The sequence below is a fragment of the Rhinoraja longicauda genome, chromosome 31, assembly GCF_053455715.1.
Source record: "Rhinoraja longicauda isolate Sanriku21f chromosome 31, sRhiLon1.1, whole genome shotgun sequence".
Taxonomy (NCBI): domain Eukaryota; kingdom Metazoa; phylum Chordata; class Chondrichthyes; order Rajiformes; family Arhynchobatidae; genus Rhinoraja; species Rhinoraja longicauda.
The window spans coordinates 12223818-12239858 of NC_135983.1; the positions used below are offsets into that span (position 1 = coordinate 12223818).

The 16041-nt window shown below is 45.1% G+C and overlaps 1 protein-coding gene across 1 annotated transcript in view; it reads left to right on the plus strand.

Moving 5' to 3' along the window:
- Positions 1-16041, plus strand: part of cacna1ba (calcium channel, voltage-dependent, N type, alpha 1B subunit, a) — a 542697-nt gene that overhangs the window by 392940 nt on the left and 133716 nt on the right. The window contains exons 19-24 of the mRNA XM_078425960.1: positions 88-155; positions 3217-3326; positions 5955-6017; positions 8305-9147; positions 12302-12516; positions 14466-14604. Coding sequence (XP_078282086.1) covers positions 88-155; positions 3217-3326; positions 5955-6017; positions 8305-9147; positions 12302-12516; positions 14466-14604 — 1438 coding nt within the window. The remainder of the gene's footprint in view (positions 1-87; positions 156-3216; positions 3327-5954; positions 6018-8304; positions 9148-12301; positions 12517-14465; positions 14605-16041) is intronic.

Consider the following 16041-nt stretch of genomic DNA (forward strand, 5'->3'; position numbering starts at 1 on the left):
TGAGTTAACAAATGGGCAAAATAAATTAATGTGCTGTGGACCACTTTTGCTATCCTTTGACCTTCTCCTTAGCGTTGTCGTGAACAGATACCCTTCTCAACGTCTTCTTGGCCATTGCTGTCGACAACCTGGCAAATGCACAGGAGCTAACAAAGGTTTGCACACCAACTCATTCTCTTCTCTGTAAATCGAGCAATAAATGTTCAAAGTTGCAATGCAAATACTTTGCCGTGGTTCTCAGGTAATGTTTAGTTTATATTGGAAGGCAAGATAGTATTTTTATCACATTAAACTCATTACTCTTAATAAAGAACAATATGCTTTTTACATGAAAATAGCTTTTATATTTAAAAGTTAACGAATCATACATAATTGTTTATTCATATTGTGTTTGTCTCTGAAGCTTTCTTGACATAATTGAGTTGTACATTCATAAGTTCTAGGAGCAGAATTAGGGCATTCAGCCCGTCAAGTCTACTCCGCCATTCAACTGTGGCCGATCTATCTTTCCCTCTCAACCCCATTCTCCTGCCTTCCCTCACAAGCCCTGACTCCCTTACTAATCAAGACCGTAGGGTCTGCAGTGATAGTCTTTAAATCGTAAAGCAGTGTATATTTTTGATGATGAGAATTTGAAAGATTTTGGAGTTCAGATGTACCTGGGTGTCTTTGACACAAACTGTGGCAAGTTAGCATGTTGGTATGGGGAGCGATTCGGAAGGCAAATTGTACAATGGCTTTTACTGCATGACATTTTGAATATAAGAGTAAAGACATTTTACTGCAATTATGTAGGGCCCTGGAGAAAACACACCTGGAATCTTAAGTTCAGGTGGACCTCTACAGGCGAGAAAAGATCGTTGTAACAGTGTTAGTGTAACGAAGATGCATCAGATTTATTTCTGGGATGGTGTAATCATCAGAGAGAGAGATGATTACATCTCCACATATATCTCCACATATATCTTATATCTCCACATATAAGTCCGTAAGTTCATAAGTCTTTCCCCGGTTTGGGACAAATAAAGGAATATATTATTATTATTATTAATATTTACAGGATTTACCTATTATTATTATTATTATTATCACAGCAAAGCACAAAGCTTTTCACTGTACCTCAGTACACGTGACAATAAACTAAACTGAACTAGGAGCAGAATTAGGCAATTCGGCCCATCAAGTCTACTCCGCCATTCAATTGTGGCTGATCTATCTTTTTCTTTCAACCCATTCTCCTGCCTTCTCCCCGTAACCCCTGACACCTTTACTTTGGAAGCTTGCCTGCAGTGTACGAAATGTCGTGCTGGTGATATCCTGCTCCAAAGCAATTACCTTTTCCTCAGTAAATCAGAGATGAGGAGTGACATGTGGCAGAATGGCTATTGCAATAAATGGGAAATCTATTCAATTTTTGCGATATGAACTGTGCTGGCAACACAAACAATAATTGGCCACTCTTAATTGCTTTTGAGATGGAGAAGGCGGCTGCTTTCTTGAACCGCCGTGGTCCTTGTGATGAAGGTTTTCCCACACTGTTGTTGGGGAAGGATTTAGTGGCAAGACGGGCTGGCAATAGATTTCCAAGTCAGGACGAGGAGTGATTTGGTGGGGAGCTGCTGTTAGTGTTTGCCCCTGCATGGAGCCCTTGTCCTTTGTCGGCGACTGAGGTAGTGGTTTAGGAGCTGCTGTCAGAGTAGTCTCGCCGAGAAGGAATGAATGTGCACTCTGGCGGATGGAGTACCAATCAAGTATGCTGCTTTGTCCTGGACGTTCTTGCGGTGATTGAAAGTTACAGGAATTGCACTCAGCCAGCAGGTGAAGCGTGTTGCGACAAGCTCCCGACATGTGCCTTGAATAGTGGGAGAAGTTCTGAGTTGTCAAGAGGTCGGTCGGTCGGTCGGTCACTCACGACGGAACATCCAGCCTCTGATCAATATCATTCAGTTAAGTTGCTGGTGTGTGGTGGCCTCACCATGTTAATAGTGGGGACTGAGTGATGGTAATAACATTGAATGTGAAAGTTGGTCAGTTTCCCTTGTCGAAAATGGCCGTTGTGGAACAGATGTTCCTTTCCACTTATCAGCCCATGTGTGGACATTGTCTCACAGTGTGCGGGGATGCTTCAGTTGCTGAGGAATGTGATCGGCAGGTTCTTCAAGCACTCATCCCATGTGTCTTCATCCCATCACTGCCAGTGCTGCTCATGGAAAACCTGTGTTTCGTTTGACATGATAGAGGATAAGAACCATTGGCATTGTGCGTGTGCCAGGTGAACAGAAGGCGTTGCTACCTGGAGACAGGATTTACCTATTATAATGGATATAGACCACAGCAGGTAACTCGTAACATCACGTTTATAAGTAGAAACAAAGAACTAGAGATGTGGTTTACCAAGGAAAGAAACAAAATGCTGGTGTAACTCAACAAGTCAGGTAACATCCCTGGAGAAGATGGTGACGTTTCAGTTTGGGTCCTCTTCAGACAGTCTGACGAAGGGTCCCAAATCGAAATGTCACCTCTCCATGCAGTGATGCTGCCTGAGCTGCTGAATTACTCCAGCATTTTGTGTCTTCCCAGCATCATATTTATCCAAACGACTATGTAATTAGGCCCAGTCCCCTGTTGTGATATTGTAGGGACTACTTTGTTGTATCCCAAGGACTACTTTGTTTGCCTGTGTAGTAATGTGTATATAAGGTAATGATGTGATTAGGTGGCCACTCTGGATCCAGGTGGCCACGGAATAAACAGCCTGGAGTTAAGCTCCAGCATTATAACCTTTTACACACGTGTACTTGTGGTCCGTCCAGAGTCTCAACAAAGGTACAACAGGTACCGGACCACGAAGTACAACATCCCCCTCTCCCTCCTTTTGTCATAACTCTGCAATTTTCTTCCTTATTAAGTCCACATCCAACTGCCATTCCAATGTGTCTTTGAAACCTATCTCTTTGTACAACACGTTTTGAAAAAAATACATCCAGGTTGGTTGTTATGCCAAATATTTAAACAGTTTTTTCATTAAAGTCCTTCTTGCTAATGGAGACAGTTTTAACTGCCCAACAAAAGACTTTATCACCTTTGATAATGCATTTCACAATTAGCTATGGAAAGAAGGAAAGTATCTTTCCAGTGTTCGTGCTTTGAAAGCTCAGCCAAATGGGTCTGAGCGAGGCAGTGCGTATTTGATTCTATTATTATTTCCCTCTTCAGGATGAAGAAGAGATGGAAGAAGCCAATATCCAGAAAAATACCATCCAAAAGGCAATGGAGGTTGCGGATGTCAGCCCAATATCTGCGACAAATCTATCCATAGCAGCAGCGTAAGTTCAGTCTCCATGCGAGACCAACATGCTTGAAAGCTGCCCGTATGTGTCATTACACTTCATACATTGTTCTTTGCGAAGACATCAAGCCTATTTTACTTTCTGTCTTTATTTGTCATTATTTCAGTTCAAATATTTTTGTTCTGCCACCAATACCAAACACTGTGGGGCCATAGGCCCTGTGGTGACAGTGAGTTATCAATGACTTCCCCTACATTAGTCTGAGGAGGGCGAAGGACACTGAGATTGGAATCAGCATCTCTGATCGAGAAATAAATGTAGAAACACCTCTGTGCTTAATAACTCTTGAAGTAAGGCTACACCTTGGCTATAGGCAAGATCAAGCTGAGAGTGTTGTCTTCCAGATTTTTATTACCCCAATTCATACCTGAAGATTATTGACCAGGGAAACCTTCCAGTAGGCCGTCTGTGACTCTGGAACCACATTGGGGGTGAGTATTGATTCCAGGCAATCCTTCCAGGAGTTTAGTAGGAGAAGCTAAACTAGAAGAATGGGGGATGAGAACATCTACCAACAGGAGTTGACTCCTCGGACTTGCCAAAGGGCATTGGAAAGAATATTTCCAGAGCTTTTCATAAAGTGGTCTTCCGTTCCTTTTTAATCCTTCCAGGAGACTGTTACAAGAAGATAGATGGATCAATAGTATGAATGTGTGGAAGGGACCCAATGGTCTTGCTTCAGCCTCGTCTTAGGCTTGCCTGCAGTCCAGAGCAATTACCAACTTCAGAAAGCAGAAATTAGGTGTGGCTGCAGGGAGATGGAGCTGGGATCAATGGACAAAGGCAAGATCAAGTTGACCATCTGAAGTCTGATTTTTCTTCAGATTCATTTATTTTTGTTTTAATTTACAAAAATCTCAGTTAGTAAGGATAGGAAGGATTTATAGGGCTACGGTCAAATACAGGCAAATGGGACTAGGCCAGTATTACAACTTGGTTAGCCAAGACAAGGTGGGCCGAAGGGCCTGTTTCCAAGCTGTGTAGCTATATAACCCCAACAATAATAAGAGCAATGGGCTGCCATTCAGTCAAATGTGCGACTTGGAACAAAAATATAATTTACTGCTGCACATATATAGAATCCATCCACATGGATTTAAACACATTTTCTGTTTGTTTCACCTATTTCTCTGCATTAATTTGAATGGCAAACTGTTTCATTTGATTGTGTTTCTTTCCGTTCAGCTTTTCATTGCTTTAATTTGTACAGAGGTGAGTTGATATAACCAGCCCCAGAACCCAACTCCCTCCTCTTTCCTCAAAGCAGCTGTGTTTTGATTCAAACCTCTTGTGTTCCTAGGCTGGTTTATTTTGATCTGCAGCGAAACGCAACAGTGAAAGCAAGAAGTGGAGATAAGTTGCACAGTTTGCGGAGCGGATAATCAAACTCAATAATTGCTGCGGTTTTTTTCCCACTGATTTGTGAGGTCGGGATACAGCATTGATTTGACGTATCTATATTGACGTATCTATATTTTCAGCCTGGTTCACTGTTCCTCAGAATAATGGTTCCATTATTTTTTCCCGACCATTAATCAGCACGAGCATCACCTTTTGCAAGTATGGGGCAATTTTTTCTGAGCCTGTTGACAGCTGTACCAGGGCAACCCACGTGTGGCCTTGTCTTCAGCATCTCAGATTTCCAATCCTCCCAGCAGCTCATTAAAACTGATCGGCATGTGGCTAGAAAAACAGTTACCATTGTTAATGTAATGGTCATCAAAGTACCACCTGGGCCTTTGGACATTTAATTCTCGATTGTAATCATGTATTGACTTTCTGCTGACTGGTTAGCGCCCAACAAAAGCTTTTCACTGTACCTCCGTACACGTGACAATAAACTAAACTGAAGTGAATTCCCCCATACCATTTCTTCCCAAGCTAAATGGTAGAATTTAGAAAACTAACATTTTAAAGCATCTACATTATTTCAGTGGGCTAAACGTCACACATATATTGAACTTTGCACACTTCCCCACTGACAGGAACTTTGCAAGCCTCAATCCTGATTTCCCCCCTTCCCTCTAAAACTGAGTCTTAGTTGATCTGGCACTTTGTTTATTGAGTATTCCCACTTCTTGCTTTTACTTTGTGTTGAATTACAAAGCAGCTTTGTTAAGTTCGGCCCCCTTTTGTTTCTCCCACCTTGTGTCTTAAAAGTGGTAAGTAGTTATTACAAACGAATGACGCATTTGCTCTTTCCCACCAACTCTGTGATGGAGCCCACTCCTTCTCGGGCTGCATGTTTTTGATTTTAATTTTGTCAGTAATCTCCTTAACTCTATTTCAGATTGTAACTTCCAGAATGGTTTTCACAAAGCGGCACTTGCTCAGTGTATTTCCTTTGTTGAAGGTGCTGCTCTGCTCTGCGCGGCCGTGGTAGTGCTGTAAAAGCGAAGCAGGATGGAGTCTGAAGGGTGAAACATTGATTGTCGTTTTCGTTGCATTGTAATTAATCCAGCAGCAGTTTTCGTCAGAATAACTGTTCTGATTAAGTCTGTGGAGGTGGAGTGGCAGACAAATGCAACCCTACCTGTGAATCTGATGGAGCCTGTTGATCTTTTCCCAATGTATTTTTTGTCTCATCTTTTTTTGCATGTGCAGTTTTGTAAAGCAAAATCGAGGTGCTCTATCTCGCAGCTCATCAGTCTCCAGCGTAAATTCACCGTGAGTCTGCTCTCTGTTACAATATTATATGGTAACCCCTTCAGAAAGCCTCATTCACCATTTTCCCGTAGTGTGAAGAGTAGGTGTTGTACGCATAGTGGTTGTTGCTCTTCAACTGTTTGGACAGTCCTTTTTGTCAACTTCATTCACTCTCATTGCTGGCTTCTGTGCATTTCAACCCCGTTTGCAACTTATATTTGTTCCCTTGAACTTTCCATATTCAATCGGGTAACATTTCAACTCGAACAGAGACAAAATTTCACCTTGCCTTCCAAACACGGGTAATAACAAACAAATTGCCCAGTTGAGATCACAAAATTACTTGCAAAGAAACAAAAAAACTCTCAGTTACCATCAAAAATAAATAATTCGTCCCCCAAATTCTTACATTCAAATGTAAATCGTTAATACTAGTTTAAAGTATCAATGTCATGTGGCTTTTCTAATGTCCATTTGCCTTTCAAGGCATCATTGTTAAATTTTGAATTAACTTGAAAATACTACAGGATTTTATTTTCCTAATGATACCCTCTTTTACAAATGGGAGTTAAGAGCTTCGGCCCATTTAAATTACCATTGTGTCATTTATTCGGTGAAACTTTCTATTTTGTAACCCCGTAAATTAATGATATGACATTTATACAACTTGAGCAATAAGGATGTAATAATTGGGGTTAACAATGTAAGAAAACGAAGGACTTTAGTAGCTGTAGGGTATGCATATCAAGAGTATCCAATCACAAAAAAAAAGAATCTTAGAACAATTCCTTGGAACACTTGTGATCTTGTGATCCCTCACTACTTCTCCGCGATTAAGTTGATTATTGTCAGAGTTTTATGCAGTTTGTAAAAAGGAAAGAGCAAGTGCTTCTGCAGGATGTGCTTTATGAATAATTGGCTGGTTTACTGAACTTGAAGGGGTTCACGCCTCGATTATTATAGTGGGAAAGGAATTTATATTAAGTGCTTTATCTGTACAAATATTATTACAAGGTGTACTTTCAAGACCTGTTAATTTTTTGTTCAAACTTTCGAGTAAAATATTTTCAGGTAAACTCTAATATTTAGTTTTATAATGTATCAGTGATGTATTGGTGATCAGAATCATGCTCATCAAAGTTAAGCTTGTCATCCCTCACTACTGATTTTTAAATTAAAAATTTTAATCTATTTCCTATAGTTTTATATATATTTTATATATATAGTTTGCAATAATTTGGAAATTATAGTAAGTTTAGGAAGTTGGATACAGATGCTAAAATATAGTGAGTGAAGGTCTTCAACTGGGCAGCAATCGGTTGTGATGAAACAATTGCACTATTTATTCCAAGTTATTTTTGTACTTTAAGAGAGATTCTAATATGACCATTCATTGGCGGAAAAATACCAAAGGATACCAAAGGATACAGAAATCATTCAGTCATTTTGAAGAATGATTCCAAGTTATTGGTTCAATGCTACAGTTTGCGAAAGTGTATTCTATGGGTCATCGTGAGCATTATGTTTCAGGTGTTGAAAGTATTACTTTTAGCTGAAACTACCTGTGTGTGTTGTGCCGTGAGGAGCGCTTTATGTCCCACAGGCTCATTTCACTGGCTCATCTCAGTGCTGCCGTCCGTCCGTGTGTTTCTCCGTGTCATTTGGAGTATCTCGGTGCACGTGTGTGTGCGTGTGTGTGTTTCCCTTCACCATCGCAGCAGAAGTGCTTCGGTGTTTCTGAGTGGTAATGTGTGACGGGACTTGCTGCTGACAGGACAGTGAACGTTTGCATTTTGGTTTACATGAGGAAATGTGTTTGGTCTTTTTTTACTTCGCGTTTGCTGTTGCTATTGTCTGACTTTGACTTTCCTTCTTCTGAGAGAGAGAGAGAGAGAGAGAGAGGGCTATCTTTTAATGCAAGCATGGAATGAGAAATTTGTCGCAGAATACCAGAGAGCCACTCTCCCGCTTGATGACAGGACCCATTGCTTTAGATGTTGTGGCATCTCCAAATGGAGGGCCTTTCCTTGTTCTCACCTTTATATTTGGCAAGGGCAGTTGGATTAGGGATGATGGAGGATGCACACCAACACCAATTTGCAAACCAACATCTGAGGCAAATTCCAGCTAGCCTCGGTTAAATATCTTGATCTTTTGTCTGCGCTGTGAAAGTACCAACTTCTGACCAAAGCACCAATCTGCTTTCTTTGCCCGTTTGCTTTAAGTAATCTGTGGAGATTTAAGATGAATGAAATTCCTCGTGGATTTTGTGAAAGTACATGTTGCTTTTCTTTTCTGTCGTTTGCAGCAAAGATCAACAGAAGTCGTTCAAGTCCATGTCCATTTGGGAACAGAGGACTTCCCAATTGAGGCGCCAGCACCTCCTAACCAGTCAGGAGGCCCTCTTCAATGAGCTGGATGAGGAGCAGCGCAGAATATATGTCTCTTCCCATCAGATCCGCCCAGATATGAAAACCCACCTGGATCGGCCTTTGGTGGTGGAACCCAGGAACAATGTGAGGAAGGGCACTGATAAGATGTGCGCCAGTGACTGCCAGGACAGTGAGCAAGAGAGGCTGGTGCAGCCCGAGGACTGTGAGGCACCAAAGCGGCCCCATCGGCACCGAGACAAGCCGGGAGAGCAGGACAAGGACAAGGGAGACGGTGCCGCGGAGCCGGCAGAGCCCACGGCCAACAGCAAGGACGAGCAGCGCCGCTCCCACAGGAACCGGAACAAGGAAACGGAGAAAGAGCGGGAAGAGACGGCCAAGGAGGGGAAGGGCGAGCGCAGCAGGAGCCGGGAAGGAGGGCGGAGGCACCACCACCACCCGCAGAGCTCGGCGGGCGAGGCCCCCGAGAGGGAGCACAAGCGACACCGGTCCCACCGGCACGGCGCCGAGCAGCAGCACCGGGAGGGCAACGGCACGGCCAACGGCACCAAGGCCGAGAGGCGCAGCCGGGCCAAGGACGGCTCGCGCTCCGGCACGCGGGAGGGCGACGCGCCCGGCAAAGGTCAGAATGCGGAGGGAGCAGAGAGGCGGCGTAGGCACAGGCAGAAAGCTCCCTCCAACTACGAGTCAGAGGAGAAGAGAGACACCGGCGAGAAGGAGGGGGAGACTGGTCTACGAGAACGGTGGAACCACAAAGTGAAGTAAGTCCCCACCCGTTGATCACTAAAGCTTTGATGTGCAGTCCAGGAGTTTCAGATAGGCAAGCAACACTCTCCTTTATGGAGACCTCCCCCCTCTCTTTGTCAACCCACATCCATGGTTTCAGGAAGACGCATTACGCTATGATCCAGTCACCACAAGCATTGGTGGACGTGCCCTGTACAGGGCATGCCCGGTCTAAAGAAGGGTCTCCACCCAAAACGTCACCTATTCCTTTTCTCCAGAGATACTGCCGAGCCCGCTGAGTTACTCCAGCATTTTCTGTCTATCTTCGGTGTAAACCAGCATCTGCAGTTCCTTCCTACACTTGTCCTTGTCAATAATTTGGAAGGCACATCATTAGCCTAGTTTATGAATCCCGGTCTGCTCGAGTAATGCTGGCCATGTCATCTTCTGTTCCCCCCACACTCCTGCTCCTGAGCTTTTCCAGTGGATCCAGCCAACAGTTCTTGCATTTAACAGTTAGAACATAGGACACAGAAACATTACAGCACAGGAACAGGCCCTTCAGCCCATAATGTCTGTGCCAAACATGATACCAAATTAAACTACTCACCTCTGCCTGCATTTGATCCATAATCCCTCCATTGTCTGGATATCTATGTGCCTATCTAAAAGCCTCTTTAACATTCCCATCATATTGGGACAGAGTTGTGCTATGCCCAGGGACCGGACACTTTATCTTCTCTCCACAGTAACTGGAATCGGATATCCATGTGAAATTCTTCAGCCACCTTCTTCCAGCTGATCATCTCTCTTGTGTTGCGAGGGTCATGTTTTTTCCCCCTAGCCAGATTCCTTCGTCTAGAGGATGGTGTCTGAAGATTTTCACTATGGATATCCGATTGTAACCTACTCTCCTAACGTATGTTGCAGGAAAGAAATGCAGATGCTGGTTTAAACCAAAGATAGACACAAAATGCTGGAGTATTTCAGCGGGGCAGGCAGCATTTCTGTTATAGAAGGAATGGGTGATGTTTCGGGTCGAGACCCTTCTGACTTCTTCTGAAGAAGGGTCTCGACCCGAAACGTCACCCATTCATTCTATCCAGAGATGCTGCCTGTCCCGCTGAGTTACTCCAGCAGTTTGTGTCCATCTCCTAATGTATGGCCTAACGCCAGACGGCTGCTTATCCCACAGGCAGCCGTTGCCTGAATCCAGCCTGGTATCACTGGCATAGTTACCCCAAAGCCAGCATCTCCCCAGTGTGGCCTGGTATCACAAACTTAGTTGTCCAACAGATAGTCACTTCCCACCACTACCAATGACCTTGCACCCCAGTGTAGTCAAGAATTACCAACCTGGTTACCAAATAGCCAGCCACTGCCTCCACAGGGCCTGGATTCAGACCATTATGAGGCCGCCATTCACTCAATGCGGTTGATGTCCCATTGATGTCAAGGGTTCAGACGCAGCACACCCTCTCAAAACAAGCATTTGTCACAGTTCGATCTACTCATTAGTCGGCCACCTTCTTTAAGCAACCTGATGTCACGGGCATTCGCTCAAAGGACAGCCAGCCATTTGAAGTGACCTGCTGGTGTCACAGATTAGACAGTGTAATCCAGCCCTATCCTCAGTCTACTTGGCTGACACGCTGTAGGAAAATGTTATTGCAGTCCTGCCATTACATGCAGCAAAGAGCTCAGACTCTCAGGTGCCCCTGCTTCCAAAGTCATGATGGTTTATGGTGACCTTGGGTGTCTAAAATCGGAGCATTGTTCCATTTCCCAGCGTCAACTTTTCTCACTTCAACAAGAACATTGGTGATTACATTTTAGTTAGAAGGAATTAAACAGGCATGGAATCTGGAAGATGGCAAACTGAATGCTTGTGTGCAATATGAGCATTGCTAGCATCGGTTCACTGGCCAATGCCCACCACATGTATTTTCTGAGGTGTTATTCTTTTCATCCAAGCCCTTATCTTCAAATATACCCATGCATGTTAGCATCCTCTATTTGAAACACTCAGTCTGCCGCCAGCCTTCAGTGGATGGGTTTATTCCGTGCTCTGATTTCGGGGTCATCCACACATTAGGTGATCTGCAAGGAGTGGAGATTAATTTGGGCAGGTGTGATGTGTTGCACTTTGGGAGGTTAATGCAGTTAATAGCAAGACCCATAACAGCATTGATGTGCAGAGGGATCTTGGAATCCACATTCATAGCTCGCTGAAGGTGGCAGCACATTGATGGTAAACAAGGCGATGGTATGCCTTTCTTCATTGCTGGAGGCATTGAATACAAGAGTCAGGAAGTCATGGTCCAGTTCTATAAGACTTTGGTGAGGCCAATGGGTTAGGTACCATTTCGGGTCGAGACCAGATACGTCACCTATCCATGTTTTCCAGAGATGCTGCCTGACCTGCCGAGTTACTCCAGCACGCTGTGTCCTTTTGTGCATATACATCTTATCCCTTGGAATACCCTCCAGTATCATGCCTACCACAGATGTTAAGCTCACTGGTCTGTAGTTCCCAAGCTTTTCCTTGCAGCCCTTTTAAATAGAGGCACAACATTAGCCACGCTCCAGTCTTCTGGCACCTCACCCGTGTCTAATGATGATTCGTATATCTCAGCCTGCCGTTTCTGCAGACCCAGGTTTCAGGGTTGTTTTGGGGGCAGGGTTGAAGGGTGTGGGCTAGTGAGTCTGGCCACTGGCCCTCTGCACCTGGGCCGGCCAGGTGTGGAGGTCATCAGGAATAGGAGTAGAATTAGGCCATTCGGCCCAATGTCTACTCCGCCATTCAATCATGACGATCTATCTCTCCCTCCCAACCCCATTCTCCTGCCTTCTGCCAATAACCTCTGACACCTGTACTAATCAAGAATCTATCTCTGCTTTAAAAAAATATCCTTCACAGCCCTCTGTGGCAAAGAATTCCACAGATTCACCACCCTCTGGCTAAAGAAATTTCTCCTAGTTCCAGACTCTCCCACTAGTGGAAACATCCTCTCCACATCCACTCTATCCAAGCCTTTCACTATTCTGTATGTTTCAATGAGGCTCCCCCCCCCCCCCCCCCCTCATTCTTCCAAACCCCAGAGGTAGGAGACTGCAGGTGGAAGGGAGGGAGGAGGCAGATCTGGCCAGGAAAGGCTTAGCTTTGTAAATGTGATCATCTGTTCACAGGGAGGTCCAGCCGCCAGCGGACAGTGTGGTGCTGGGCACGACCTCGCTGCCACCCATGGGTGGCCTGAAGCACCTGCCCCAGCAACCAGAGGATGCCGACAACCAGAAGAACATCAAGCTGGTGACGCTGCCCACGAGAGATGCTGAGCATCCCGTTACCATCAACATCCCGGTTACCGTCACGGCACCCCCTGGGGAGACAACGCTGCTCCCAAGTGAGTGATCGCGGAGGCTGACCGCACTGCGGTGGGCGGGAGTCGACATGGCCCTGACATTCCTGGGAAGGGCAGTCCCAGCTCGAGTGCATGCTTGAAGGACCTCCAGAGAATGTCACAATGAAGGCCGCCTGGGAAACACGGGCCAGTAGGTAGACACCAAATGCTGGAGTAACGCAGCCGGTCGGGGTCACTGACGTCTGAAGAAGGGAAAAACGTCGCCCCAAAACGTCATCCATTCCTTCTCTCCCGAGATGCTGCCTGACCCGCTGAGTTACTCCAGCATTTTGTTGTCTACCTTCGATTTAAACCAAGATCTGCAAAAAAAAATTCCCTTCGAACACAAGCCAGTGTTCACCAGGGAAGAGCAGTCGGATTATAGTGTCTATGAAGACTCTGTGGGAGCGGGCTCTTCACTGATGGGCAATCCCTTGCCTCCGGCCACGAAGTCCGTGACCAGTCATCGTCACAGCTGCGCAGAAAGGGATGAGGTGTAGCTAGCAGTGTCACCAGTGGGGATCCAAGGAATGAGTATCTCAGCAGCTCAGTGCTGACAGAAACACTCCCACTGTTGTTGGCCCTTGTGCAGACCTGAATCAGTCAGTGACGTAAGAGTGCAATTATGACAGCTTGTGTGGAATGTAATGAGCACACACTGCGGACCCCACACAGTAAACCAATCCCATTTTTTTGTGGGCAGTCATTCAAGGAGGGATTTCTTATCTCCACAGGTTTGCGAAAGGAGGCGAAAGGAGACTCTTGGCCTTGGGTTGAGACAGCTTTGCCTATGGAGTAGAGAGGACACCGACTTAGAGTCATTGAGCCCTAGAGCATGGAAACAGGCCATTCAGCCCAACTCACCTAGGCTGACCCAGATGTCCCATCTAAGCTAGTCCCATTGGCCCGAGTTTGGCATATATCCCTTTAAAGTTATCCTAGCCATGCAGCTGTCCAAGAGTCTTTTATACTGTTATAGGACCTGGCCCAACTACCTCCTCTAGCACCTCTTCCCACACTCCAAAGACGTACAGGTATGTAGGTTAATTGGCTGGGTAAATGTAAAAATTGTCCCTAGTAGGTGTAGGATAGTGTTAATGTACGGGGTTCGCTGGGCGGCACGGACTTGGAGGGCCGAAAAGGCCTGTTTCCGGCTGTATATATATGATATGATATGATTCCATACACCCATAGAAAGGTTGCCTCCCTGGTTTGTGTTATATCTTTCCCCTCTCACCTTAAACTTATATCCTCTGGTCTTTGATTCCCTTACCCTGGGTAAAAGGCTCTGTGGCATTCACCCTCTCTATTCCTTTGTGTAAGAAAATAACTGCAGAAGCTGATACAAATCAAAGGTATTTATTCACAAAATGCTGGAGTAACTCAGCAGGTCAGGCAGCATCTTAGGAGAGAAGGAATGGGCGACGTTTCGGGTCTGAAGAAGGGTCTCGACCCGAGGCGTCGCCCATTCCTTCTCTCCTGAGATGCTGCCTGACCTGCTGAGTTACTCCAGCATTTTGTGAAATAAATACTCTCTATTCCTTTGCTAGGTAATATATTTTCTGTATAGAGAGTATGCTGTTATTTGTGGCACGTCTGGCTGATTGATGAGCCAACGGAAAGCCCTCATGTTCCTGACGCTCCCACTGGGTGGGCAGCACCCTGTGTACTTCGTCCAGGTTCAAAAAGGTTCACCTCGAAAGGCTCTTGAAATATAACTAAGAATAAATTCCTCTATTTGAGTTTCAGAGCTCTGTAATCTCATGTTGTGACAGCAATCGTTGCATAGAAATGTTTCGTTAATGCAGCTGCACATAATCCTCCTGTAAGTTTGTATATCTGCACCATTACACACACACACATACACACACACAGACTAAACTCTTCAGTGTTCACTTGTTGTTTCGCGCATCTAAAAGTCTTCACAATCGCAATGTGTATTTTTTCTGTAGTCAACAACGTCAGCGTTGATTTGGAAAGTACGACGAAAGCGGAGGAAAAGAAGGCGGTGGACGGCGATGATTTGGTCCCGGATGGGAGGCGTCAGATACCGCCCTTCAGTTCCATGTTCATCTTCAGCCCAACCAACCCGTGAGTAATGTTGCTGGCGAGGGCAGACCATCGCGGGGGGGGTGGGGGGGGTGGGGGGGGGGACCACCTCACAACACATCCATCTTCTACACATTCTCTTGCTCATTAAATCATGAAATCTGCTCGAGAAAATCTGAAAATACTAGAAATACTCAGCAGTTAGGCAGCATCTGCAGGAAGAAAAACAAGGTTACTGTTTCGGGTCGATGTGCATTCATTAGAGCTCAGATTTCTGATGAATGGTCATCGACCTGAGATGTTAACGCTGTTACTTTCTTCTGAATTGCTGAGTGTTTCTGTTAAGTTTTGTTTTGTTTGATGTTTCCAGCAAATGCATTTCTTTACTTCACTTAGAGTTCCTAATCCTCCTGAAGAGTGTAACGTTGCCTTACATTGCCTCAAGTCCTCAGGAATAATTTGTGGCAAAATTAATGTTGTGTTGGTGTTACCACATATTAATAATGAAGGAGATGTTTCCACAAATCATGTTTAGTCAGAAGGTGGCGAATCTGTGGAATTCGGAGCCACAGATGGCTGTGGAGGCCAAGACATTGGCTATTTTTAAAGCGGGGATAGATAGGTTGTTGGTTAGTGAGGTGTCAGTCTGAAGAAGCGTCTCGACCCGAAACGTCACCCATTCCCTCTCTCCTAGATGCTGTCTGACCTGCTGAGTTACTCCAGCATTTTGTGGTACCTTCAGTGAGGTGTAAAAGGTTTTTTGAAGATGTAACAAGTAGAATGGTGAAGGGAGAGATGTGGTGTATCTGGACTTTCAAAAAGCCTTTGACAAGGTCCCACACAAGAGATTAGTGTGCAAAATTAGAGCACAGTGTATTGGTGGTAGGGTATTGACATGGATAGAGAACTGGTTGGCAGACAGGAAGCAAAGGGTAGGAATTAATGAGTCCTTTTCAGAATGGCAGGCAGTGACTAGTGGGGTGCCGCAAGGCTCAGTGCTGGGACCCCAGTTATTTACAATATATATTAATGATTTATACAAGGGAATTAAATGTAACATCTCCAAATTTGCGGATGACACAAAGCTGGGTGGTAGTGTGAGCTGCGAGGAGGATGCTATGAAGCTGCAGGGTGACTTGGACAGGTTGGGTGAGTGGGCAGATTCATGGCGGATGCAGTATAATGTGGATAAATATGAGGTTATCTACTTTGGTGGCAAGAACAAGAAGGCAGATTATTATCTGAATGGTGTCCGGTTAGGAAAAGGGGAGGTGCAACAAGACCTGGGGGTCCTTGTACATCAGTAACTGAAAGTAAGCATGCAGGTACAGCAGGCAGTGAAGAAAGCAAAATGGCATGTTGGTCTTCATAGCGAGAAGATTTGAATATAGGAGCAAGGAGGTCCTACTGCAGTTGTACAGAGCCCTGGTGGGACCACACCTGGAGTATTGTGCGCAGTTTTGGTCTCCTAATTTGAGG